Here is a 25,339-nt window from a genome sequence, read left to right as displayed (position 1 = left end):
TCAGGAGTGTCAGGGCAGCTTTTCCGTAAAACCCAAGGCAGGCTAGGCTGTTGGGAATAGTGGAATTTTGTACTGGTTCTAGGAAAACTGAGACTCCTTTGGAGCCCTTTTGAAGTTTTGTTTATTAAAACAGGGTTGAATAGTGGACATAAGCAATGGTTAAATAGCATGCTCATGGATGCCTAGTCCATATGTAACTCCTGCTTAACCAGGCATTGGCAAGCTTGATCCGAGACAAGCATTTCTCATGTACCTAATGTTCCTTGGATCATTATGATATCCTAGCACCAGGAACAGAATCTTACTCCCAGGACTGGTGTACTGCAGTGGTGGGAGGAGCATGGTTGATGTGGGATCAGTCTGGCTCCCAGCAGAACTGGTGATACTTGCTTTTGTCCTGTGAAGGTTCTGGATTCAGAGCAGGACCCAGCAGAGCACGTTCCAGAGGTGGAGGAGGATTTGGACCTTCTGTATGACACGCTGGACATAGAGAATCCCAGTGACAGTGGACCAGAAATGGAGGATGATGACAGTGTCTTGAGTACTCCAAAGCCAAAGTTAAAGTAAGTGTCAGGCAGCTTATGCTAGGCCAGAGAGACACCATGCACTGTGTCAGATGTTGGTTTTATTTCACCCTTCCATGCTCATTTTTCCCTCTTGGTGTGGTGGTGTTGGAATGGGAATGATAGCTTATGATCTAGAGGCAATGTGTGTGGGATGTAACTCCCCTTCAGTCCCAGTTCTTCCTTGTTCCCTTTACAGATGTTCTGCTGCCTTGCCACCTGAGCACAGGGAAGGAGTTAGTGGCTGGCAGGCAGGCAGACAATTGAACTGTACACAGTGTTTTGAAGGGGCAGTAGAAACAGGAAGGAAATGTGTGCTAGGGCAGAAGTAGAGGCAGGGATGAACAAGACACCCTGTCTTTCTGGGAAGACCTTTCTTGTAGTAACACCCTGTGTGGAAAGAGAGTCTTTGCAGGGATTAAGGAAGCAGAGCTGCAGGAAATAAATGAATTCCTCAGGGCTTAAAGGCACTGAGTGCAGCACATGTGGATGTGCTCAAGCCTGTTCTCAAAGAGCTCGTGTGGGTCAGTCCCAGCCCTGCAGAGCTGAGCTGGGGGCTCTGGCTCGGGGTCTGGAGCAGATGCTGAACCTGAGCTGACAGAGCTGTATCACATCTCTGCTCAATAAAGGCTGGAAATGTGAGACTGAGCTGCACTTGTGCTTCTGGCTGGTGTGTGCTTGCATGCCTAGGCCCTCAGGGTGTGATGGCTCTGAAACAAAGAGCTGTGGCACTGACCACTGCAGCTGGTCAGCACAGCAGCTGCTAAACCTGCTCAAGACCAGGTGTCATTATATCCCCATTAATGTTGAATAATCTCGTTGAGATAAGAGCAGATTCTGAGTCTCTGTTCCCTATCAGTGAGCCAGAAGATGTTAAGGATAGACTGGGGCAGCAGTGGAAATGGTGGGGCTGGTGGCATGTAAAGGTGTTTGGTGTTTAACCAAAGATACCAACCGGTTGGTAGGCCCTACCTTGAAGGGATTTGAAAACAGATTGTGTTGTGGTAAGCAGCTGCTTTGAAACAAGCCAAAATGTTTTACTTTCCACGCTGAGAGTTCCTGTTCCCTGGAGCTGAGGAGCAAACTGTTCTGGGATTTGTGATGGCTGGAGTAATGCTGGAATAAGAACTTCATGTGTGTGGTCCTGGGGAGACACTGTAGTTTCCTAGGTCCAGTTCTTGTGTTCATATCTTGAAGGGGATGTGATAAATGTTGATGACTTTGAGGCAGGTTTTTCCCACAACAACAAAAAATCGGTTCCTTACATTGTAATTGAGTCTTGTAGCCTGATGTGATGAGCTGCCTTTGGAGTGAAAGCACAATCTGATTGTGTGTGGTACCTTATCTTACTGAGTAAATGTGTAATTGGAGTCTGGGGCTGGCAGCCAAATCCAGATACAAGCTGGAAATAAAATGCATATTAGCCCAAGAATCATTTAGCCAGGAGCAGAGTGCTGGAGTGTGGGGGGGAAGCAGTAATTCTATTTGCTGTATGTCAGTCAAAAGCTAGATTCAGGGATGCCTGGACTTTCTGGCTTCTCTTAACTGTGCTGGGCACCTTCCTTTCCTTTCAAAAGCAGCCTCTTTTACTTGGAACCATTGGGGAAGAGGAAGATCATCTGGGAGCTGTCATGTTGCTTTGCTATGAATGTGGTGGCCTGGTTTTGGTAATAAGAAATGGGGTTTACTTTCCTTATTCAGACCTTACTTTGAAGGACTGTCACACTCCAGCTCTCAGACAGAAATTGGTAGCATCCACAGCATCAGGAGCCAGAGAGAGCCACCAAGTCCTGTAAGTCACATTTCAAGTGTTACCTCTCTGCACTGTCTCTAATTGCATGTGTAAATAAAAGCAGCCTCTCTGACCCCTCCAAAGATTTGGATGCAGAGATACAAATACAAATTTTCTGCTAAGAAAACCATTTGGATTTTTGGGGGAATTGAGGATTTTTTTATTATTTTTTAATTATTTTTTTTTTTTTTTTTGGCTGGTTTGGGGATTTTGTTTTGTTTTCTTTTTTAATGGAAATGTTGTATGAACTCAAAGGGTGCATCTTTGGGTTATGTATTGAGTACTTGCTGGTGGTGTGAATAGCTTCAGATTCCCATGTGCCTGAAATGACTGCCAGGATGGGAGATGTTGCCTGGGAGTTTTAGGGACTTCCTAGCACCCTGTGGAAGAAGCTTTTCTTTGCTGTTGTTGGGATACTTTTCCTGGTGGCTGACAGTGAATGGTCAGGGGCAGCTCAGCTGCTTTTCCATTCTCTCCTGGTTGGGCATAAAGTGTCAGTGCCATCCCAGGGCACTTCATTGCCTCTCCTGCGTGTTGTGCATCAGTTTTGTCACATTCCACACTGATGTGTGCAGTCCTGGTGTGAGCAGGGAGCACTGCTGGCCACGCTGCAGAGCTGTGTGACATTTAAATGGGGAAGCAGCTTTTCTGAACAGCCTGGCCCAGAGAGTGGCTGGAAACTGTGTTGGTGCTAAACCTCCTGAGGATTTTTCTTCTCTCAAGCAGGTAGAAGTGCCTGAAAAGACAAAGAGTCTTGGAACCAAACATGCAGGCGACAGTGTTTCTGACACTGTCCCTTATGTAAGTTGAAAATGCACATGTTGACTTTCCTGCTGTCAGTTTGGGGTGTCAGCTGTGGGCTGCATTCTGTGGGGTGCATCTGTCTGTCCATACAGCTGCACATGCAGCACAGCTTCCATGGGTAACATCAGCTGCACTGAAGATAGCCCTGAGTTTTCCTCTTGACCTTAGTTTGGAGGTTCTTGTCTTCCAGCCTTTTGCAGGTAAAATGTTCTATTTGACCTTTCATTCTAACAGCCTGAGGAAGGTTGGCCCAAAGTTTTCTATTGAGCACCTAAAGGATGCTCAAGGTTGTTCCATTTTATCAGACAGAAGTATTACTTTAAGCCGAATTGGCAGAAACCAAGCTGGTCCTGGGGTGAAAATCCCAAAGCTCAAGTTGCACTGCTGGGAACACGGGGTGTGTAACATTGCTCTCATGTCTTTCTCTCTTAGCTAGTTCATTGGGGTAAGATAAATTAATCTGCATTGCATGAGGGGGCTTTGAGTTGTGAGAGTCCCTGTTCCAAAAAGCATATGTGAACACCTTTCCTTCCTCCAGCTCCCTTGTGAGGCAGAGCTGGGAATGGGTAGCCACTAGTGGTTTCTCCCTTTTGGTTCCTCCCAGTGAGGAGGATGTCTGGAAGAGGCAGGCTCAGTGTGCCCCAGCCAGAGCTGAGCTCCCAAGGTGAGACAGAGGGGAGAGTTGGTTCCTGGTAACTGTTCCCTGTGGTTTTGCAGGAGTCTAACCAGCAAGCTGAGGTCCAAGAGGCTGAACTCCCTACTCCAGATGTGTTTGTGGAGAAGCTCCCACCCAGCGGGAAGATCACGAAGACAGAGTCCCTCATCATCCCATCCACCAGGTACAGGGGCACAGTGCTGTGCCTGCTGCAGGGCTGCTCAGGAATTCATGGACAGCCTACTACAATTTGGTCAGGGTGGCCTTAAACTGCAAGGACACCCTCCTTGTGTTTGGTCATTTCAGCCATGGCTCTGGACCACTTGGTAAATGAATGGCCAGAGGTATTCTGTGCGGCTTTGGCGTGTGTGACTGCAGTTTGCCTGGCTGGATCTTATTATGCTGGTGTAGCAGTAGCAGAGAGGTGGTGTGGGTGTTAGCATGGGCTGTGGAAGTCTTCCCAGGACTCCTGGGAATGTGCTGAGCTGTGTGCTGTGCACTGTCAGGAGCAGGATCATCAAGTCGCACACTAGCTCAGATCTACGTGCAGAATTCCCCAGTCCTTCTGTTGACATTACTGGGGTTGCCAGGCTAGGTAATGGGGATTTGGGGGCCTGTGTCTCACTAGGAAATGTGCCAGCCCTGGGAGTGCAATGTGTCTCCAGCAGGTCTGAAGGGAAGCAGACGGGGCGCCGGGGGAGAAGCACATCCCTGAAGGAGCGGCAGGCAGTGAGGCCTCAGAACGAGCGAGCCAACAGCCTGGACAACGAGCGCTCCCCGGACACCAGGCACCACCTGCAGGTGTGCACAGCACTGCTGCCTCTCCTGCCTCTCCTCTCCTGTCTGCAACAGCAGTTTTGCACCACTCAGTTAATGGTTTCAGTCTCTTCTGCCTTTACTCAGAGCCAGGATTAACAAATACACAAAGGAAATGGATTTTCTTGTGTTTGGGCTTGGTTGTTTATTAAATCTTATCTAAAGTACAGAGCATTCAGCAGCATTTCTAGATCCCCGCTACAAGCAAGCAAAATAGAGCAAGATTCAGGTGCTACAAGCTAAACAGTCCAATAGAGAATTAACACCTGTATTAGTTATCATTTTAACCCAATAACTAGATTCCCATGACACTCATTGTGACACTGACTGACCAACCAGAAGCTACCACCTGAAACCCGTGAAGAAGAAGGAAGATGAGCACCAAAAGACACACCACCCAAAATGCTCCATCTTGTCCCATACCTATTACTGTACTATAAAAACCTCAAATTTAAAACCCATCACCATGTGAAAGCTTCTAGTAAATAATCTATATTCTATTCACACTTCTATTTAACTACACACCTGTGATTTTAACTCCATCACTCAAGTTTAGAAGCCTTCTCCAAGGCCTCAGGTCAGAAGCAGTGTTCTCCAGGGAAGCAGTGCCTGACAACACAGAAAGCTCAAAAAACCCAGGTTTCTGAGATCCAACACCTGTTTCCTCTGCCTTCTGGTCCAAGCTCTGTCCCCGCAGCTTCAGGAAAGAGGGAATTTACATCTTGGCTAAAATGGTATCTTCCATCCAGTCTGCTGGGGTTTGCCAGCTTATAGCTTTGTCAGCCAGCCATGAACTCAAAACACTGGAACAGATTGCTAGAATGAGAAATGAATAGGGATGCGTGGAGGATTTACTCCTTTGAAATAAGGCAGATTGCTAGGGACTGTCTTGTGCACAGTATATGTGCCAAACTTTTGTTAGCTCTGGGACTCACTTATTTCCCTCCTTGAGGGAGGTTCTTCTGCGCTTTTATGAATCTTAAGTTCTTGGGCTGCTGTTAGTTGGTATAGTGATGTGAGTCAAAGTGCATGGCAGAAAGAGTAATGGCCAACAAATCCATGGTGGCTAATATTGAAGAAGCTGTGGAGTGTCAGCCCCAGCAGCCTGGTGTGCCTTTGCTGATGGGGTGACTGGCCAGCATGCACATCACTTGCAAGAGCTGGAGGCTTGATGATTAGAGGTGACACCTTACCTTTCTCTTCTCTGTGTCTTTATTTCCAGATCCCCAGGAAAACAGTGTATGATCAGCTAAATCACATCCTGGTTTCTGACGACCAGCTGCCAGAAAACATTATTCTTGTCAATACATCTGACTGGCAAGGCCAGGTAAGGGCAGGAGACATGTCCTGGGGCACAGTTCTCCTGTGCTGTTCCTCCTCAGGAATGGCCAGGCCTTGAGCTCTGCACTAACCAAGTAGTTAGAACCCTTCAGGTTCTGCTGCATTCTGCCTGCAGAGTGTTCAGTGCCCACAGGCTGGATTTCACCTGACCAGGACTTGTTGAGATCTTACAAAGCTTTGTCACCTGAGCCTTTCCACAGAGGTGTTTTCTCTTCCAAGCAATGCCACTCCTTCTGCTTAGCACACTGGCAATATGGTTAAACCCTGGCACTCAAAAAAACTCATAAAATGTGGTAGACTGAGACAAAGGAAGCAGGGAGTACTGACCTCGTGGTGGTTTAGGCTGAGATTTCTGAGCATGGGTGGTGAACAGGAGAAAATATTTCAGGTCAGCTCTGTAGCCACATGTGCTTGTGATTGCTGGCTGCAGCGATCACCCTGTCCTTGCTGAGTGATAGTTGTTTTAAGAAGAACCCTGAACGATCCTTTCTTTTGTGACAGCATGGAGCAGAACAAATTTTGCGCCTTTTGGAACCTTATTCTGAGAAAGCAATAAAATATGTATGGAAGAGGACCAGTGAACATGTGCTGGGGGTGGCTGTTGCCTGGGGAGCTTGTGCCAGGCTTGTGGAGTTACATTGTCTGGTTTGGCTTTCTGCTTCTGGAAGGAGATGGGGTCTCAATGTGTGAAAGAGCAAAAAGACCATATGAGCTACTGCTTCCACTTTATACTTGGAAGACAGAGAAATGTCTTGTAGAGATGGACCCCCTTCTAGGGGTTCTGGCAGCTTGTGCCTAGAGTAGCAGAGGGCACGAGGGATATGGACTGGGGTGCATAGATTAGTTGTGCAGAAATTGGAACTGTGAGATAATTACTGAGTGCCATAATTGTGTCCATGTGTACCTGAGGTGTGTGGTGTCCTCATCAGCTGCATGGAAGGGAAACAGTCCCTTATGAGGAACATGTGTGTGGTAGCACTCTTCCCTTTCTTCAGTGTTTAAGAGTGGGCAGAACACTGCATTTCTTTAAAATGGAAATCAAAGAGGTGGAAGTGCACTTCCACAAGCAGGCAGGTGTAGACAGTGTCTGTTCTTTCCCAGTGCTGTCTGCTAAGTGAATGGGCTGCTGCTGCCCTGCCCTCTGTGGCTGTAAAAACTCTGCTGCTCTAGGGCTGTCATTGCCATGTTTGGGATATGGTGTTGTGCCTGTCAAGATGGTGTTGCCGTTTTTGTAGGAGAACTTTCCTTTGGCTGCTGTGCAGGGAGGAGGCATTTGTGAAATAGCCATATCCCCTTCAAATCAGACACAGGGAGAGTGCCCAGGAGTGGGGGTGAGGATACCCAGGAGGTTGGGGAAGGAATGTTCTCTTCTTGTGACAAACTGTACCAAAAAGAAAATAAAAAATAATAAAAGAAAAGGACTATAGAATGTTCTGTTCTCTCCTCAGTACCTTTCAGATGTCTTGCAAAAGCACACCTTGCCAGTGGTCTGCACATGTTCCTCTGCTGATATTCAGGCAGCTTTCAGCACAATTGTCTCCAGGATACAGAGATAGTAAGTTCTCACTTTTTTGTTGTGTCAGCCCTAAAATCCTCTCAGCTCCTGTGCCCCAGGACTCAGGGAGTTCATTTCTCAACTGCTGCATGAAACCTGTTCAGTCTGCTCTCCTGAAGTCAGAATTGTGTGGCTCTTCAGCTCTCACAGCCCTGCAGGGTGCTGCTGTTCTGCCTCGTGTGGGGCATACAAGTCACCCACAGCAGTGATGATCAGAGACTGTGTTTTGGGGGTTGCCTCGTGGCTCAGGTTCATGCACCACTGAAGCATGCAAAACAAATAAGGGGATTTTAAATAGCTCTTGCTCTCCCTTCCAAGCAATTCCCAGATGAATTCCTCAGTTCCTGGAGGCACTCTCTACTTACCTACAGAGGGCTGTGGCTACCTGAGTGTGTTCTCTGACCCAGCAGTTAGTAGGTACATCCTAACCTAGATAGTCAAGCCCAGCCCTTTAGAATATCAAAATGTGCAAAAGAAGGAGCAGGGAGACCAATTAAGAAATTACTGAAGAATGTTGTATTTTATTAATAATGTTTTACGCTGCTGAGAATTGCTGTAATAATTGCCTTGTGTATTGAACAAACTCTCTTCTGCTATAATTGTTATTAACTAGGTTTTTGGGTTTTTTTCTGCTTGTTCTGAAATATGTGGTTGAAGGCACAATTACAAATATGCTTCCTCTTTTTCTGTCTAGCTGTAACTGCAATTCACAGCCTCCAAACCCAATTAAAATTGCAGTGGCAGGAGCCCAGAATTACCTCAGTGCTGTGTTGAGGCTCTTTGTAGAGCAGCTGTCTCACAAAACTCCTGACTGGCTCGGCTACATGAAATTTCTGATCATCCCTCTAGGTAAATAAGGACTGGTGTTTCTTCTCTGGGAGGAGAATGGGTGAAATGTGCTGTGTTCCCTCAGGAGAAGCCTTTCTGGAGCTTTGGCTATAGGTTTAATGACTTTATTGTGTTGCTGCTCTTGTGTGAGTGAATTTAATCTCTTAAGTTCCTGATGCCAAAGTCTGCTTGTAAATCTTTTGTTTGAAGCAAGGGGTTAAGAACTTTCTCCCCATACACAGGAGACTCTTATGTGCAGAATATTGTTCTAGAAGCCATTTGCCTGGCTGAAATGTTAAATTCAGTGGGCACCCTGTTTCCCAAAGCAATAACTATGCTGGCCTCCCTGGGCTTGACTCAGAAAATGTTAATAGAGGGGGGTTTGAAAAATGTTTAAAGGCTGTGAAACTGCTGAAAATTTGAATTATTCAAATTATATGCATCTTTTGACCTTTAAGTGCTGGTCTGCTCAGGTTTTTCCCTCAGTTTTCCAACACTTTATCTCTGCCCCTTCAGCAGCTCAGCAAGCCTGCCTTGCTGGAAAGTTCCCCAGCCTGGATGGCTTGTGGGGAGGGTGGGAGAGTGCACTGATAACAGCACCAGGGGTCTTTTTGTGGTCAGAAACACCAGGAATGTTGTGGTGTCAAGGCTGGGAAGCAGGGGAGTCACTGGTGCTGTGGGCAGGGACATCTGGGCAGTGCTGGTGTGGTCCAGGGCTTGACTTGTGTGGACAGAGCACCTGAGTGATGGAGGCAACAGAACACTTGAAAAGCACATTTTGCCAGTGTTTCCCAGTTTTCTGAGTTTGGGAGCGCCTGATGGCAGTTCCTGTAGGAATCAGGAGCTGCTGCCCAGCACCATGAACACTGGGGTTAGGCTGTCCATTCAGGAATGGCATTTGCAAAAGTTAAATTAAAAAGGCAGAGGAAAAGAGCTGGATCCTTCTGTAATAAAGCGCATTTATTTTCCAAAGTGGTTGGCAGGAAGAGAAGAGAGAGCCCTTTAGGGAGTAAAAACAACAACAGAAATTAATTTCTGCAAGGTTAAATGTGCTTTGAATGAGAATCTGTGTCTGAGGCTTTGCTGGCTGTCTCCTGGCCTCAGAAGAAGTTTTCATGTTTTCTAAGTTTTTAATGATCTCCAAATACTCTCTCTTTGAAAGTAAAACACAAGATTTAGCTAGTGTGGGTTTGGGTTGATTTTTTAATCTTAAAACTTTCTTTTGTAATCAAAAAAGAAAAAAAATTAACCAGGCGCTTTGATAATGAAATGCTTTAGAACTGTGAATTCTTTCTAAATTCTATTTAAATATAGAAACTTCTCTAACAGGACCTTTTCCATTGAAGTCTGCAGTATTTCCTGACTGGGTCAAGTGCTTATTTCTGGCCAGCTCTCTGGCAGTTCATTAAAGTGATTGAGGAGCCATCTCTCACTTCTGACAATTGAAAAAGCACCCAAGACAGAAGGGTGACCATGCCATAAATGCCTTAAAGGAAAAGTCTCTCTGCTGCTTGCAGTACCTTTGAACTAGGGTTGGTAAATTTTTCCCGTGGATGGTTTTACCTTCTGAGTCCACAGCCACACATTCCAGTGATGGAAGGGTCAACCTTCAGTGGTTTATTAGCAATAAGAAATGCTTAACTAAATTACAGTGTCTGTTACCATATGAGCTGGGCTATCCAGTCGTGCTCCATGGTGCTGATTCTATGGCTGTAAGACTCTTTTGCTGTCTAAAACACCGCATAAACAACTAAAAAAGGGGAAAATAAAATGTTGGGGGTTATTTTGGTTGTTTGGGGTATTTTAACACTTTATATAGCTCCCAGGGGTAGAGCTTTTTGGGAGACTGTTTATTGCTTGTTTCCATGTGCAGAGTGTTTTCCCAGCACATGGGAAAGCTTGTCCAGTACCTGGTGAAGAGCTGTGCTGTGTGCACTGCTAAAAACTCCCCTGCAGGAGAAATTATGGCTCCCAGTCCTCATGACACTGAGACACCTCTTGCTTTCACCTCTCTTTGAAGTCTGGAAATCACCTTGGAGGTTTGGAGGGCTGAGACAGAGTAGGTTTATTGCTGGGGTAATTTTTTATCCACCAGAACTTGCCTGGATCGTGGTACATGAGTACAGTGAAGCAACTGGGGTCCTCTTGAAGGAATTTGTCAGGTTTCCAGTTACCAGCTGATGTCTCAGCTGTTGCATCCTCTGGAAGTGTGGCTTGATGTGCAAATTTGGTGTGCAGGAAGGTTGAAAATAATGTAATTAAGAGGAACTCTGAGGCTGCTTCATGACTGACTGTAAATGTGCAGAACTGGTGCTGAGCATGACTGCCAGGTGGTGACTGGGAAGGGTGATCCTGGCACACCTTTCCTCCTTCCTTTTGGGGACACAGGTGGCCTAAATTAAGGTGGCAAATTCTTGTCACCTCCCAGGGCAAAGTTTGTCACTTGAACACCTCTTGGCTGTGGTGGCATGGCTGTGGTGCAGCCTGTGAGCAGGAAGGGCTGTTTGGGAAAGCTCCTTGCAAAACTGAGGGGCTGACAGGGAGAGCTGTAGGGCCTTTGTGCCTTCCAAATAATTTATTTCCTAAGCAGTTTTCCCAGTCCTGTTTTCTTTGGCCTTTTAAAATTTAATTTGTTAGGCGGAAAGAGTCAAGTTATCAGTGTGTTGAAGCAGTCTGTGCTGGGAAGTCTATTTGCATGCTCTTGCAGAGAAAAGATGGACTAAATGGCTTGGGTATAACTGAAGAAGTTTACTTCTGAGGTGTCTAGTGTGGTTTTGATTTGGAGTTTAATTCCTTACAGATCAAACTGGAGAGCACAGCTCTCATGTTTTTCTTTCTTTCTTAGGCTCTCATCCAGTGGCCAAATATCTGGGCTCTGTAGATTATAGATACAACAACTTCTTCCAAGACCTAGCCTGGAGAGATCTGTTCAACAAACTTGAAGCACAGACCACTGGTAAGACTGTGTGTCTGTCTGGCCTGTGTGGGATGAAAAGCTTGAATGAGTAATTTTAGCAAAGGTCAAGTAAATACAAGAGGAAGCAGACAAGTGTTTTTGTTCCTCTTTTCTCCTTGCTCCACCACATTCCCATTTCAGATGCTGACCTTTCTAAGTCTTGCACATGGTGGTTTGCAAACAGTTTTTGGCTCCCAGAGGCACTAACTAGCTGCCTCTGAGTCATGCTGTTCTTACCTAGGTCTCAGCTTTCTTCTTTGATGTGGAAGTCTTGCTACTAAGTTCAGTACATTGCTTTCCTTCAGGAGCTGTGCAGCCTAAAAACATTTGGAAAACTGGAAGCTCTGGGAAGATGAATTTCTTTTAGTTGTGTGTGAGAAAGATCCTGCCAGCAGACTTGAAAACATTATCATTAAAGAAGAATTTTGTTCTTCACCAGTGTGGTAACAAGTGGGAGCTGCCCTAGGTCAGACAAACAAGTTCCTGTTCTGATCTGAGTTTGTTCTAGGCCAGATTAAAGCCTTACTTCATGTTAAAGTATAATTTGTTTAAAATAGGAATGCTTACAGTTTCTTCATTTCTTCAAGAAGGGAAAGAACAAGGAGACAGGAGGATTTCCAGCATTCAGGGCCACGTGAAGGCAGCATTGCCCATACAGAAATTTCATTAGAAGGAAAAAGCTTTGGAGTTTGTGTAGCACCATGAGCGTGGGGAGGTTGCAGTGTGGTTCTCACTGTTGGAGTTGTAGTGTTCCTGAGACTCCCAGGATGCTCCTGGAAGTCCTCTAGCTGTGGTAGGAGGAGAGAGATCTCTTGTAATTGTTCAGAACTGGTTCCAGCAGGTGGGGACATGGCCAGGCAAGGCCTGAGGCAGCCTGTTCTGAAGGTTAAGTCAGCCCTGTTTGGAGCAGGAGGTTGGACTAGAAATCTCCTGGTGTACTAGCCAGCCCAGGCTTTCCCTTAATTCTGAATTCAGGGAGGAACTGGTGTATGGAACTGGTTTCTTTTAATTGCTTGCTGCACTTGAAAATGCAGAAGAATGTCAATACAGACTTGATTTTTGTGTCTGAGTTAGGAGTTCTTCATTACCTATAGAAATCCAGATTACAGAGCCATATCTGTTTTTTAGCTGGTTGTATGCTATGAGGAAAACTCCACCTCATTTTTTTATAGTGCGGACTTTGTACGTTCTGCATTTTTGTCTGGGTGGTGGCAACTGCACAGAAACTCTGATGGCCCAAGAAGATCTGGCAGAGTATCATACCAGTTCACTGTTCAAATCCAAAGAATCTGGGTTGAAATGCCCATTATAAAGTATGGAAGTGCCTGTTGAAGGGTTGCTTTGTGTTCCTGTGATCTCACATTTGAGGCTCTTTGGTTGAATCCAAAGAAATATGGAAGGCGTTTAGGAAGTGCCTTTGTGTGGACTTGAATGAACCACAGTCTCACAAATCCACGTGGTCTTTGTGCTCTTCCTATCCTTGTGTGTCCCTCAGTCTTTTTGGGCAACTCAGCAAGGCAATGAGCTCATTAGAAACTCAGGTAACTCGGTGCTGGTGTGAGCAAAGCAGCTCACCTGGGAGAGATGGCCAGGCACTTTTCTTCAGCAGATACCTGCTGCCAAGGCATGAAAAAGTCTAAAGCTGACTCCAGGCAGGTACAGAGAAAAGCTTTTAACAAATCTAAAAGACCCCAGATTCAGTCAGAAATGCTGAGTGCAGATTGAACTTTGCTGTGCTCTGGGGCAGGCAGAGCTTCTTGTGCAAGGTGCAGCCCAAATGCAGCTGGCTAGGCACCATGAGCAGGTGGAGAACAGTGCTGGCAGTGGTCTGAGGAGTCACTTGAATGCTTTTCCCTCTGTTCTCCTGCAGTTTCAGAGGCACCTGACGTCGTGTCCCGGATAACGCAGTACATAGCAGGGGCAAACTGTGCTCACCAGCTGCCCATTGCTGAAGCCATGCTGACCTACAAACAGAAGAGGTATGACCCCCTTGTCCTGCTGGCTCCCAGGACCAGCAGCTGCTTGAGAGCAAAGTGCTTTTCTTATGTCCTGCCAGCAGTCTTTTGAAAACCAAATGGCAAAGCCCCTGGGAGCCTCACGTTAGCCTGCACCCAGTGGTGTGTCCCACTCAGTGAATCTACAGCAGTGGGGTTGCTTTAAATGCAGTGAATCTTTTTTTTTGAAGGTATAAGAGGTTTGGGGAAGTGCAGCTAAGCAGGATGGGGGATGAAGGGATTTTATGTGCTTGGGTTCCAGAGATCTCTCACCACAGCAACCTTGGGGGTGTAAGACTGGACCTTGGCATCCTCCCACAGAGTATCTTCCATGAGACCTGACCTTTTTTACACTGGGGCTTAAGGAACTAAACCCCTTTCTTTTTGGAGTGTAAGTAGCAGAGCCTCTTGTAGGAGAGACAAAATCCTTGTTGATTGGCAGTTGCAAGCCACCAGGACTCCTGCTGAGGAAGGTTGACATTCACCAGATTTCATTTCAGCTTTTCTTAAGGGATAAACAGGCTGTAGAAGGGAGGATTGGGGCCTGAAAACAAGATTCAGGAGTATGTAGAACCTCCTGTGGCCATGGTCCAAGAAGAGTAGCTGTCACTGAAGGGTGGAGAAGCACTGTCATCAAGGGACAGAGGAGAATAATAGATTTGAACTCAGCTGATGTGAGTTTTCTCAGTTAGGGACAGCAGGTCCCTAGGAGACATGGATGTTGTTAATTTTTAATTACCTCTTTTTGATTTTTTCATTTTTGGTCCATTAAGATCCCTTATTGGTGTCTCCTTTGCCTAAGAATTGGGAGAAATTAAAAGTGCGGGTAGCGTCACTTTTTCCCCTTCTTTTTGGAAATTCTCATTGTATATTGCTTTTCCATTCCTGTGTCTGCTCTCACGTTACTGTGCAGAAATGATTCAGTGAGATTTCACCCATTCTACGTGTTTTTCCTGTATTTCCAGACTGACTAGTCAAGTAAAAGAGACTAGTCTAGTCTGTTCATGTATTTGTGGACTTCTATAAAGTTAACATGATAATAAGGATAAAACTTAAAGTGCTACAGAGCACTTGAAGCTCTTGCCTTCGGTTTTGCATTTCATTTTTGGTGTGAAGGCTTGCCTTTGTAACCAGCAGGGAGCTCAGACTCCCCAGTGCAGTGTGAGCCCCTTCTGAGGCTGCCTGGTTCTTCCTTTTCACCCTCCAGGTACTGGCTTCTGCACTGCTTTCCACTGCCTCCTCCATTCTGGTACAGCTGCATTTTTGTCACTAACACACATTTAAGGGTTTTGAGTTTCTCATGTGCCCAGAAGGTCAATTAATCACTTTATTGGAAAACAGCTGAAATGGGTTTGAGCAAATCCTGCCCTTACCCCTCCCAGCAGGACTGTATTACTGAAATGTTCTGATCCACATGGGTTTGACACCCTTTGGTGCCATGCCTGAAGCTGTTCATAGTTTTAATTTAGGAGGTTATTGGGAAGAGAGATTGCTGAAACTCATGGTCAGACTCCGGCATAGCCTGCAGTCTCTCAGTATTTCCGTGTGTCTGTCTTAACTTCTGTTTTCAGGTCAGTACCCCATGGGCAAAGGAGAGTGAGTCAGAGGAGCAGGCTCTCCAGTGGAGCACGGGCAGTTGTCTCCTGTGTGCCTTCCTTTAGGAACGTGGGTCTCTGTCATTGGTAGCAGCTTAGGGAGGGTATTGTTAAAAACAGCACAGGAATTGTGTCTCCATTAGCACTATCTAAACGAATGTATGGCTCTGTTGTAAGTATAATAACACATTTATCTTTTTCTTTGGTTGCTTCCTGAAAAGGAAAAAGAGCTTTCATTTTGATTTTACCATAAGGTATCAGTTCCTTTGAGGTTTCCTCCCCCAGCTCCCATCTCTTTTCCCAGTGGACTGGTGATTTGTGCCTTGTTTAACAGCTCCTGCGGGTCTGGGATGCACAGTTTGTGCTTTAGGTTCAGTTCTGCTCACTGCTTTGAAACCATGGCATCTGCTGGCAGAATGCATAGTTGAAAGTGACTGCTGTGCCTTTGGACCACACTTTTGGGTTCCCAGTATGCAGACTGAGTGGGAATGATGGAGTTGCTGAGAGAGTAGCTTAGAGCAGTACAGCGTAAAAAAGGTGGGGTTTTTCCTTGCCTTAGCCACCAGAAGATAGAGCATAGCTCCAGAAGGATCAGGATCAAGAAAAGGCTTTTCAGTTCCCATCTGTTGTTACTGGAGTGCTGTAGGTGGCACTCAGTGGCCCAGGGTGGGGATCAGCTGTGCAGTGTGTGAGTGCAGACCAGCAAATCTCCCTGTAATCAAAGATTTGCGGACTAGTCTCTTACTGGCAGAGCATCCCAAATGTATGGGGCTTCTCTGAGCTTAAGAAAGAGAGCACAGATATGTGATAGCAGTGAAGTTGTGGTCTCTGAGCTGCCTCCAAAACCCCCACGCTCCACAGGGTCCCCTGCTTCGAATCATATGATTATTGGGCATTTGTTTATTTTGTACTCAGCACACAAAGTTATTGCAGCTCCCTCCCCCTTGAGGCCAGAGGTGAAAATGGCTTCTGCAAGGCCAGCTTTCAAGGCAGTGGTCCAGGTAGAAACAAGCAGCACTACCTACAAATTCTTTGCAGAAGAAATCTCCCAGATTCCTGGCATCTGCTCTGTTAAACAAGCCCTAGTGGTCCAAGGAAAGCAAAGCCAGTCTCTAGGATGTAGCTGTATGTGATGAGCTGCTTTGTAACTCTCTTGCCAGCTGTCCCTCCTCTGACTGACCCCGCTGTCCCCGCTGCCCGCGTTCTGTTTGTCACGGCAAAGGTTGGCGCATGTACTGCCTGTGATGGATTGCAATGGTGCCAAAGCTTTGTCCTGCTCTTCTGGAGCATCTGCTGGCCTTACCTGGGAGCAGGGGGGCTGGCTATGAGGCAAGGAGTTCATGAAGGAACTGAAGTGCCATTGCAGCTCCTCTGAGTTACACTGGGTGACTGAACTCCGTGAGCTCTGGGAGAAGTCCTGGTCACTGAATTCTGAGGGAACACTGCAATCCAGGCAACATCTGGGCAGCTGAGACCATGGGGAGGGGGTGAGCTTCTCTTCAGGAGGGGCATGTCATTGATGTCTGTCTGCATTGCATTCTTGAAAGGAACCCTGTGGTGTTTGAGGTGTGAGATTTAGCACTCTCTTATTCCCAGTGCAGCTGGATTGCTGCTCAGTTCTGGGCTGGTGTCACCCACTGTAATTCAGTACTCAGCACAGCTCAGGCCATGTGGCTTCTGGACAGCCCTTGCATGGATCTGGGGAGCAGCCTGGCTGCTGGAAATGGAAGCACTTTTCATTTGTCAGGGCAAGGGCTGGATCGCTGCCTGGTTATGTGTTTTGAGAGCACTTCCCAGCTCTTGCTCCTAGTTCCCTTGGGTTGGAGGTTACTGCAGGAAACTCCTTGGGCAGCTGCTGGACATCAATGCAGCTGGCAAAGATGGGCCTGGACCCTCCTCTGGCTCAGCAGAGCTCGTGTGATCTGCCTGGGTACTGCAGGAAACTCCTTGGGCACCTGCTGGAAATGCAACAGGAGTGCAGCAGAGGAAAGTGGAGGCTCAAGAAATGATGGTTGTCCTATTGACAGTGTCCAGCCCACCACAAGAAAGTGGAGAGTGCTGGAAAGGGAGTTTTTGAGAAGGCTGAAAGGAGACTTATCTGATGTGTCATGAGGACCTGGTGTTGCTTTCTCCCTTGTTTGGTTTGACCCTGGTGGAAGCAGGCCAGTGTTAGCCAGCAGACAGCAGGAGTTGCCCAGTGGGCAGGACAAATTTCATATCAGAGATGAGTGAAGAGTTGGTGGTGGTGGTGCCTGGCCTGAAATGGCCCAGAGTCCTACTAGTCCTTCAGTGATAAAAGTCCTCTCTTTTCTGTCCTTCAGGATTGGACTGGAATAAAGGTGGTGCCTGAGCCCCTCCTGGTTAGAGAGATGACACATCAATAACTGCTAAAAATCACAAACTTGGGCCAGGTCTGGCTTTAAATTACAGCTGAGGTACCAGGGCCTTCACAAGCCCTGTGGGTAAAAAGAAAATAAACTAAATTACAGCTAGCTACCAGGGTCTTGGACATGTGGGGTTAACCCTGTGCAGCCTGGGAATCTGTGCAGCTGAGGTAATGAGTGGAAGCTGTCTTTCCAGAGATGGGAGTATCTCCCATTTAGTTGCAGGGCTGTGGTAGGAGAAGAGATCAAAGTAGTTCTTACCAAGTTGAAAGGAATTAATCTGAATTAATGTTTTGGAATCTCGAGATCCTGAAGAACAAAAATTGGGAAGAGCACAAAGGAGGAAATGAAGAACAAGCATGGTCATCTCATCTTTTCTTTCATCCACGCGAAGAGCAGCTGTTTTGATAAGCTGCATTTCCAGAGACACATGTACAACACCAGAGTTCCCAAGGACTAGGCTAGCTGAGCTGAAATCCAGCTGGATTCCTTCAGGAACAGCCTGTGCATCATTGTGAGCCCTGATATATGGTGGCTGGAGCAAACAGTGTATTTCAGAATTGCCCCTGAGCTCTCTGCAGTGGGAATCAGAGCTCCCAGGAGGAAGGAGAATAAGATTCTGCTGGAACTGGGCATGGCTTGTTTTTTCAGAGCTCAGAGCAAAGCTAGCCAGCAGCTGAGAGATGACTGTGAATGGGACTCACTTTCTGCCTGCCTCCAAGCTCGTGGAGCTGAAGGAAAGAGAGCTGAGCCTCTGTTCTGTGCCTCTCCCAGCAGTTCTGTGGATTCCTCATTCCCCTTTGCAAACCTGGGGTTGGAAATGTTGTGTTTGTAGGAGATGTGTTTGCAAAGATGAGACCTTTCTGCCATTGGGGACCTGGTCACTTTGGCCTGTGCTTCAGGAGAACAACAAGGGTGCGATGTAGGAAGGGAGCAAATTAATGCCTTATGGATGGATAAGCAGAGCTGAGCCAAAGCAAGAGGCTGTTGGCAAAATCATGTTCTGCTTTGGACCACGAGGAAGCTCTGGCTGAGTCATGCTCACTGCAGTTTTATGTCATTCTTTCCTTGGGGCTTAGAGGAACATGTCTGACCTGTGCTGATCACACAGGTTTACAACCTTTTGTGCATTTGGTGCATTTCTGATCCATGCTGGAAAACAGCACATAAATGCCTGTAGTGTTGATGCTACTCCCAGCTAAATTCTGGATGAAAGCAATGCTGGATGGGTTTTTCTGAGCACTGGGGGATGCACAGGAAGAGAAACATGAGAAGTCTCCGTGTTTGTCTGCTTCCTATCTCTTTCCTGTCAGTCACTGAGAAATGTATGTCTTGCCTTCCCTTTGCTGAGCTGTAGTTCTTCCAAATACGTGGCTATGCTCCTGTGGTCTTCTCGCCCTGTGGGTCCATCTCTGATCTCTCTGTCCACTGAAGGGAGCAATGGCTCTGCAGGTCCTTCTGGCCTGCCTTCCTCCTCACTCATTTCCTCTTCTTCCTCCTGTGTTTGCTGAGTCTCCCCCTAATCCCTGCTGGGTGTGACTGTGGCCTTCGCTGCTGGCCTTTCTCCACCTTGCTAACCCAGAGCAGAGGGGTCTCCAGATGTGTGAGCTGATGTCCCAGGCAGTTTCTGGGACACGGTGTGCCTGTTGTCAGCCTGGTTCTACTGGGAGTGCCCGAGATCTCACAGGGTGTGCCCATGGCAGCTGTCAGCAGCAGGGAGGGTGTGAGGGGGCAACTGCGTGCGCACGTGAGGGGGCGACTGCGTGCTGGTGTTTGATGTGTTTGATGTTCTTTTTTGTGTGTGATTGTGGGTGTGATGCTGCGTGATGGTGTGTGCTAGTATTTGATGCGTCTGATGTTCTTTTTTGTGTGTGATTGTGGGTGTGAGGGCACATCCCTGGCCTTGCCCCAGCAGTAACCGTGTGTCACGGTTGTCCCCCGGGCAGGGCCACTGCTGTGGGGACGTGCAGGCCGTGGCAGTGGCTCCGAGGGGGGACGCCGGGAGGCCGCGCGTGCAGAGCTCCTCGGGCTCTAGTAAGTAACAGCCAGCGCTCGGTGTTGTGGTGGCACAGATCCGTGTCCTGGCAGCAGGAGCCCGTGTGTCTGTGGTGACTGCCATGCCATCCAAGCATGTTTCTCTGTGGAGCCTGAGGGGGGGGAGGAAGAGCCTTTTCCCCCCTGGATGTCCCTGCCCGTGCAGGCTCCTGGTGCTGGCAGAGGAGCCTTGGAGTGGCACTTGCATCCTGTCCGTCCCTGCTGCATGCTGGAATGCCACCTATGCAGTGAGTATGGTGCCCAGGGGTGGAGGCCAGCTGCTAACAAATCTCTTCTCTTTGCCTTTAGCCCCGATGAAGAATCTTCGCAGAAGTTCATTCCTTTTGTCGGGGTGAGTGTTGTTGCGGTTATGCTGTCCCAGGCAAGCTAGAATATGTTCTCAGGTGTTTACCTAAACTTGTCAGGTTCCTGGAGTGGAACAGAAGCCACTGGGTGCTCTAAGGCAGATTACCAGCATGACAATCTGATGGATGCAGCTGCCTGATATGTAAGCCAACCTCCAAGACACTTCAACAAACTGCGGGGTGTCAGGAATCAGGAATGTGATGTGTCCCTGGAAACCTGATCGTAGGGATGCTGTGCCTAGCATTGCCCTGGTTGATTGTTCTGGCCAAATTTGTTATTCCAGTGTCAGTGCTCTGCATGCTTGTCGCTGATGGTCTCCTATCCTCTTAGCATCCCATCTGTTCCTGGGAAGTAGAGAGTACATCCCAGCAGGGAGATGATTTATAGCGCTGAATATTGGCACTGGTATTTGGGATAGTCCCTCATTTTTCCTCCTGTCCTTAAGTGTTCCCATCTGAGGTGCCAAGTGCAGAGTGTCTGGACAGGGACATGCTTATTCTTCTGTCAGTGTGTTTTGTGCCCTGTGCTCTTTGTCTTTTCTAACTTTCTAACTTCCACACCCCCCCCCTTTATTTGATTGTGTTCTTCAAGTCATTAAGTATTAGGTGTAAAGTCATTAACCTGCAGCCAGAAGAAATCCCTTGGGTGCTCTTCAGCTCTTGGGCATCCTCCATTCCCAGTTCCTGCTGCTGTCTTGCATGCTGGCCTTGCTATGCCTGCTGTGTGTGAGGCTGACACATGCGTGTCCCCTCCATGTCCCCACAGTGCGTCAGAGCTCTCTGAAATCCCAAGGCATTTAAAGAGCTTTGTGTCTCTTGCCCTCAGGCTGACCCTGCTTTCACTCTGCTGCCTCCTCATAGTGAGAGTCTCTCTCTGCAGTATTCCTGAGATGACAATCTACTTTTGTTTGTTAAAGGAGAGATTTTGCCTTCTGCAAAAGCGAGAGAGACATCTACCCAGTTTGTTCCCTGCTGATGAGCTTTGCTGGGAACTTCTATCTCCCATGAACTGCAATTTCTAGTGATGGACTGTTTGATGGACTGTTCTTAAAAAACAGCTCTTTCCCCTTCCCCCCAGTAACATGAACAGCCTAGAGGACATGGAGCTTCCCAGCCTGTTGTTGGGCTCTGCAAGCTCTTTCTCAGGACTGAAATAGTCCTATACTTTGTGCAAGCAAATGGGGCTCAGAGTGCTTATCCAGTAGCTCTAAAGTGATTGTTGTCCTGACCTTAGCACTGCTTTTCCAGTCTGGATTTGATAATCTGAAAGTCATGGAATTGCTTTGTTTTGTACATGACATTGCCAACCCCCCCCCCCCCAAAAAAAAAAAAAAAAAAAAAAAAAAAAAAAACAAAAAAACCCCACAAACTTACCTTGAAAGCACAGACTGCCTTCCTGCGTCGCTGGTAATGGGGGTCAAATCAGTGCTGCTTGCTCCTGATTCTGTAGCATTCCTGATACGGCAATGAAGAGTCTGAAAGGCCAATTTCAGGTGTCTCTCGAAGTCTGAGTCTGGACATGAACACTGAGTCTCTTTCCCTCAGCTGCAGCCTACTCAGAGCTGTTGGTCAAGCAAGAGAGGGAGCCAGTGACTTCTGGGTTTGCAACTCCTGATGTTGGCTGCACTCTTGGCTTTTTGGGGTGCAAAACCTAGTGTCCTGCAGCTGACCTGTGCAGTCTCTGACCCAGAAATGGGCAGGGCAGCGCTGTGCTGCTCAGCTGGGCTCCAAGTGGTGGGAGTGGAGCCTTGCAAGGGGCCAGAGGGGCACGAAAGCAGGCTCAGGCTGCCTTGGGCTGACAGCCAGTTGCCAAGAGAGTTGATAGGATGTGCCTCTTCCTGGAGGGAAAGGGGGCTGGCTGCTGCAACTTCCCTGGATGGAGGCCTGTTGGAGCTGCAATGCACCACCCTGAGTGGAGGGAAGGGAAAGTGTTTATCCTTGTGTTCCTCCCATGTGTTTGAACTTGAGCATCTTCAGTCAGCCAACAAGGAGGAAAAGGCCAGAAGAGATTTCCTGCCTGCCCTGCAGATCAAGGTGGTTGCAGGCAGCTTTCTGTGTTGCTTGTCCCTCCCCTAACTCTGCTCCTCTTGTTCACAGGCAGTGACAGTCTGTGAAACATCCTCTTGGTGTTTAACACATGCAGCACAAATGGCTGCTGCACTCCTGAGCCTGATTTGTTGCCCTTTGGGTGGAGACTGGCCAAACGGAGCTGCAGCTTCCATCTCCTAAGGCAGTGAGCCCTCAGGGAGCCTGTGTACACACTGCTGGATTCATGATGGCTTTTTCAAGACTGGATCTAAATGAGAATCACCAGAGAGCCTGACCACTCTGCAAGATCTACTGTTGAGCATACCTCTCCCTGCCCTCCAAACTCTGCAAAGTGTTTTGCTTCTAATGATTAACTCTTTTTTTTTTTTTGATCCCATATTACAGAAATGTACTCCCTAGCAATGTGGCCCAGACATGATTGTGTCTGAACTTAACGACCTTCTATTTTCAACCCACACAGTCTGTGTGACATTATTTCTCATTCTAAAGTAGGTTTTATTGACCTGAGGTCCCTTTGCAGCCCTTTTCCTTTTGTCAGCATTTCTGTAGGGTAGGCATTAGCCCTGGATACAAGTTTCTTAAGGACCTGAGGAAGGCTCTCTTCCCTGCAGTGTTAAGAGTGATGATCCCTATGTACCATAGCAGATTATCACCACAGAAGGTCTCTGCTTTCATGTCACCAAGGGTCAGTTTATCTTTCCAGGCATAGTGTGTTCTTGGGAGTTTGTGTGCAGCATGTTCTGTTCCACAAGTTATTGCCAGTGATATTTATCATTAAATAATAAATTAATCAGAATGTGCCAGCTGGTGACAGGCCACACACATTTGTGCCCTTATTCCAATGTGACCTGCATCGTTCTGACCTGTCCATGTGGTGGTTTGTCCCTGTTTGCCTCCAGAGGCTTTGGTAGGTGCTTTATCTTTCTTGGACACTTCTGTTGTCTGGAGAATTGATAACTCTGATCAGAAACGGTACTTTGTAGCTTCTGTGGTTACCTAACAAACAGCTATGCTGTGCTGTGGAAGTGGCTGCTCCTGAGCAGTGGGAGCAGCTTGTCTGTAATTAGCAGGTGCATCAAAGCAGTGCTGAAGGGATGCTTCTGACCCTTTCTGCTCCCTGTAGTTGCCATAGCTTGGAGCTGCTGGGCTGTGCAGAGCTGGGCAGGTCTATGACAGCTCTGCAGAGGCTATGCTGTCCTTTGTGTGGGTCAGGGAAGGGCTGTGAGCTGGGGCTGCTTGGCTGGATGTTGCCAGGACCTGCCTGGCTCTTGGAGGACTCCTTAGCTATTCTGACTGCAGGGCCAGTGCCATGTAGAGTGCAGGGATGAGCTTTATGCTGGGATGTTTGGGTTTCTGAAGTTCAGGGGGCTCTTGTTTGACAGAGCTCTTCTGTTTTGTCCCCTTTAGGTGGTGAAGGTTGGAATAGTGGAACAATCTTCTGCAACATCAGGTAAGGAACATCCTGTGTATGCTTTCTGTGTCCTACAGCAGGTGGGAGCCTGACTTCACAGGCTGAACAGATTTGTCCATTGCTGGTGCCTTGGAGTTCTGTCAGGTGGAATTGGATTTTAGTAGCTCCCAGTGGTTTGCCTGCAGCAAGAGAGCCCTCTCTCTTGGGAGATGCCTTTTTTTTAATTGGTGCTTACTGAGGAGATTCAGGCCACGTGAAATTCCCACACCTACATCCAGGGAAGCTCTACTCTCATGTTTGTGCAAACACCATTTTTCTTATGTTGTCAGTGGGGTGCATTCACTGTTACAGTTGTTTTAGGTTCCTGCTTCAGCCTGAACAGGCAGTTTGTCAGAAGTTCATGCCTGTCTCCCTACAGTGGGCTCGATTGCTAAATGAAATTGATCTCAGTGCCTGGGAACTTCAGGGTGGGCGAAATTTTAGACACATTTATTTTTTTATTGAGGGAATGCAAAGCTGATATACAGGAGGATACTGCCTGCTTACATACACAGGCATGGGATGGTGCTATTTTGTCAGTGTGAACTTATTTTCTTCCTCCTTCATATGCACAGGAATACTTTTTTTTTTTTTTTCTTGTGTTGGGGTTGTTTCTTGTATTGCTTCAGTGTCAAGCCCAGAGTCTTGTGGCCTGGGTTACACACAGGTTTGTGCATGGAGGCAGACCTTCTGTGGGTCACTCCTTGCTGCCACAGTGCTCTCACCATCCTAAAGGGCCAACATGAAGGGGATGAAACCTTGGTTGTGGAGGCAGATGGAGTGGGGAGATCCCTGTGGTCGCCCAGAGGTACTGGGTTCCAAGAGTGGTTGCAGGGGGAGATTCCCTGATATTCCCTGTAGGAGATCAGTGGGCTGGGCTGTGGCTGTGCAGGAGGCTCAAAATCATCTGGGACAAAGCCTAGGAGAGCAGGTGCCACATGAGGAGCCCTGACGAGTGTCAGTGTCTTGGCCTGCCTTGTACCCAGACATACAAAACCCCTTGGGAGTGCGGAGCCAGTCAGAACTGCTGGGCCAGCTGACCTCTGGATTGAGCCTGGACAAAGCCTGTGCAGCAGGAGAGTGGGCAATGAGATTGAGCTTTATCCCAGTGTTGTGTGCTGTGAGACAAACACAGACAAACAGTTGGACTCCCTTTTTTTCAGGTGACTCTGATGACGCAGCTCCCTCCAGCTCCGTTGTCCTTTCTTCCACCCCGCCTTCTGTGTCTCCTGCTGTGAAAGAAGCATCCCCTACACCCCCTTCCTCACCATCTGTTACAGGCAGCTTCTCCTCCCCAAGGTAAACCATGTTTTGTCTCCTTAAAGCTCCACTGGCTGGCTTACCTGGCATACATGTGGCAGAGAACTCCTCCAGATGAAGACCCATAGTACTTCCTTCATCCCTAGCAAACATTTGGGGATGTCACCTTTCCCCTTCACCTCTTCTGCCTCTGGAGTGACTGTATCCTTGCTGAGGCTGGCAAGGAGCTGGGGAGGGCAGGGGGGATTTTACACTTAGTAGGAAGGCTGCATGTCTCAAGGGCAGGATTCTCTTGGGAAGATAGGTATTCGGAAAAATCACTGACTCCTAGTACACATGGGGGCCAGGTTAATCCCTCATGATTCTTATGTTTGTCATGGCCAAGTGAGTGCAAGGTCAGAGTGACTTTTGAAGGAGCTGATGACTTTCTGTGGGGGTAATGCTGACAGCTGTAAGGTGGAACTGCAGCTCCCAGTTATGTGTGTGCCTGAAAGGACACCTGAACAGCAAGGAGACTGCACCTGTAGGTAATACTAAGCCCTGGTTTAGCTGAAATTTTTATGGGTGAAGGGAGTAAGCCCTTAGAAGGCTGCCAGTAAGACTTGCCCTGGCCAGCACTCCTCATTTTGTTACTGCACAAAACGTTGGTGCAGCTATCTAACACTTTGTGTGCACTTCTAGTACTCAGAAGCATTTGGTGAAGTTCCCCTTGATTCTGTCAACTCCCCTGAACCTCCAAGGGAACACAGCAGTAGTCTTTTGAGAAGGGGAAACTAGAAGCATTTGGACTCTGCAGGTAGGAGAGGAGAGGAAAGCAATAAGCCACTCAAATTGTGCAAAGTCAGGGGATTTTGGGTTTGTAGAGAGCACTGGGAAAGATGCCCAGGGAAGATATGGA

The 25,339-nt window shown here is 47.6% G+C and overlaps 1 protein-coding gene across 1 annotated transcript in view; it reads left to right on the top strand.

Annotated features, from left to right (window-relative positions):
* Positions 1-25,339, top strand: part of PACS2 (phosphofurin acidic cluster sorting protein 2) — a 73,851-nt gene that overhangs the window by 42,874 nt on the left and 5,638 nt on the right. The window contains exons 9-22 of the mRNA XM_062497244.1: positions 406-563; positions 2,265-2,355; positions 3,079-3,156; positions 3,877-3,998; positions 4,483-4,615; positions 5,853-5,957; positions 7,420-7,526; positions 8,221-8,375; positions 11,200-11,310; positions 13,181-13,289; positions 15,121-15,153; positions 19,627-19,669; positions 23,139-23,181; positions 24,345-24,480. Coding sequence (XP_062353228.1) covers positions 406-563; positions 2,265-2,355; positions 3,079-3,156; positions 3,877-3,998; positions 4,483-4,615; positions 5,853-5,957; positions 7,420-7,526; positions 8,221-8,375; positions 11,200-11,310; positions 13,181-13,289; positions 15,121-15,153; positions 19,627-19,669; positions 23,139-23,181; positions 24,345-24,480 — 1,424 coding nt within the window. The remainder of the gene's footprint in view (positions 1-405; positions 564-2,264; positions 2,356-3,078; positions 3,157-3,876; positions 3,999-4,482; positions 4,616-5,852; positions 5,958-7,419; positions 7,527-8,220; positions 8,376-11,199; positions 11,311-13,180; positions 13,290-15,120; positions 15,154-19,626; positions 19,670-23,138; positions 23,182-24,344; positions 24,481-25,339) is intronic.

Source organism: Cinclus cinclus, chromosome 8 (assembly GCF_963662255.1).
Source record: "Cinclus cinclus chromosome 8, bCinCin1.1, whole genome shotgun sequence".
NCBI classification, from domain to species: domain Eukaryota; kingdom Metazoa; phylum Chordata; class Aves; order Passeriformes; family Cinclidae; genus Cinclus; species Cinclus cinclus.
The sequence above is the reverse complement of the archived record's forward strand: the minus strand, read 5'-3'. Positions and strand labels throughout refer to the sequence as shown.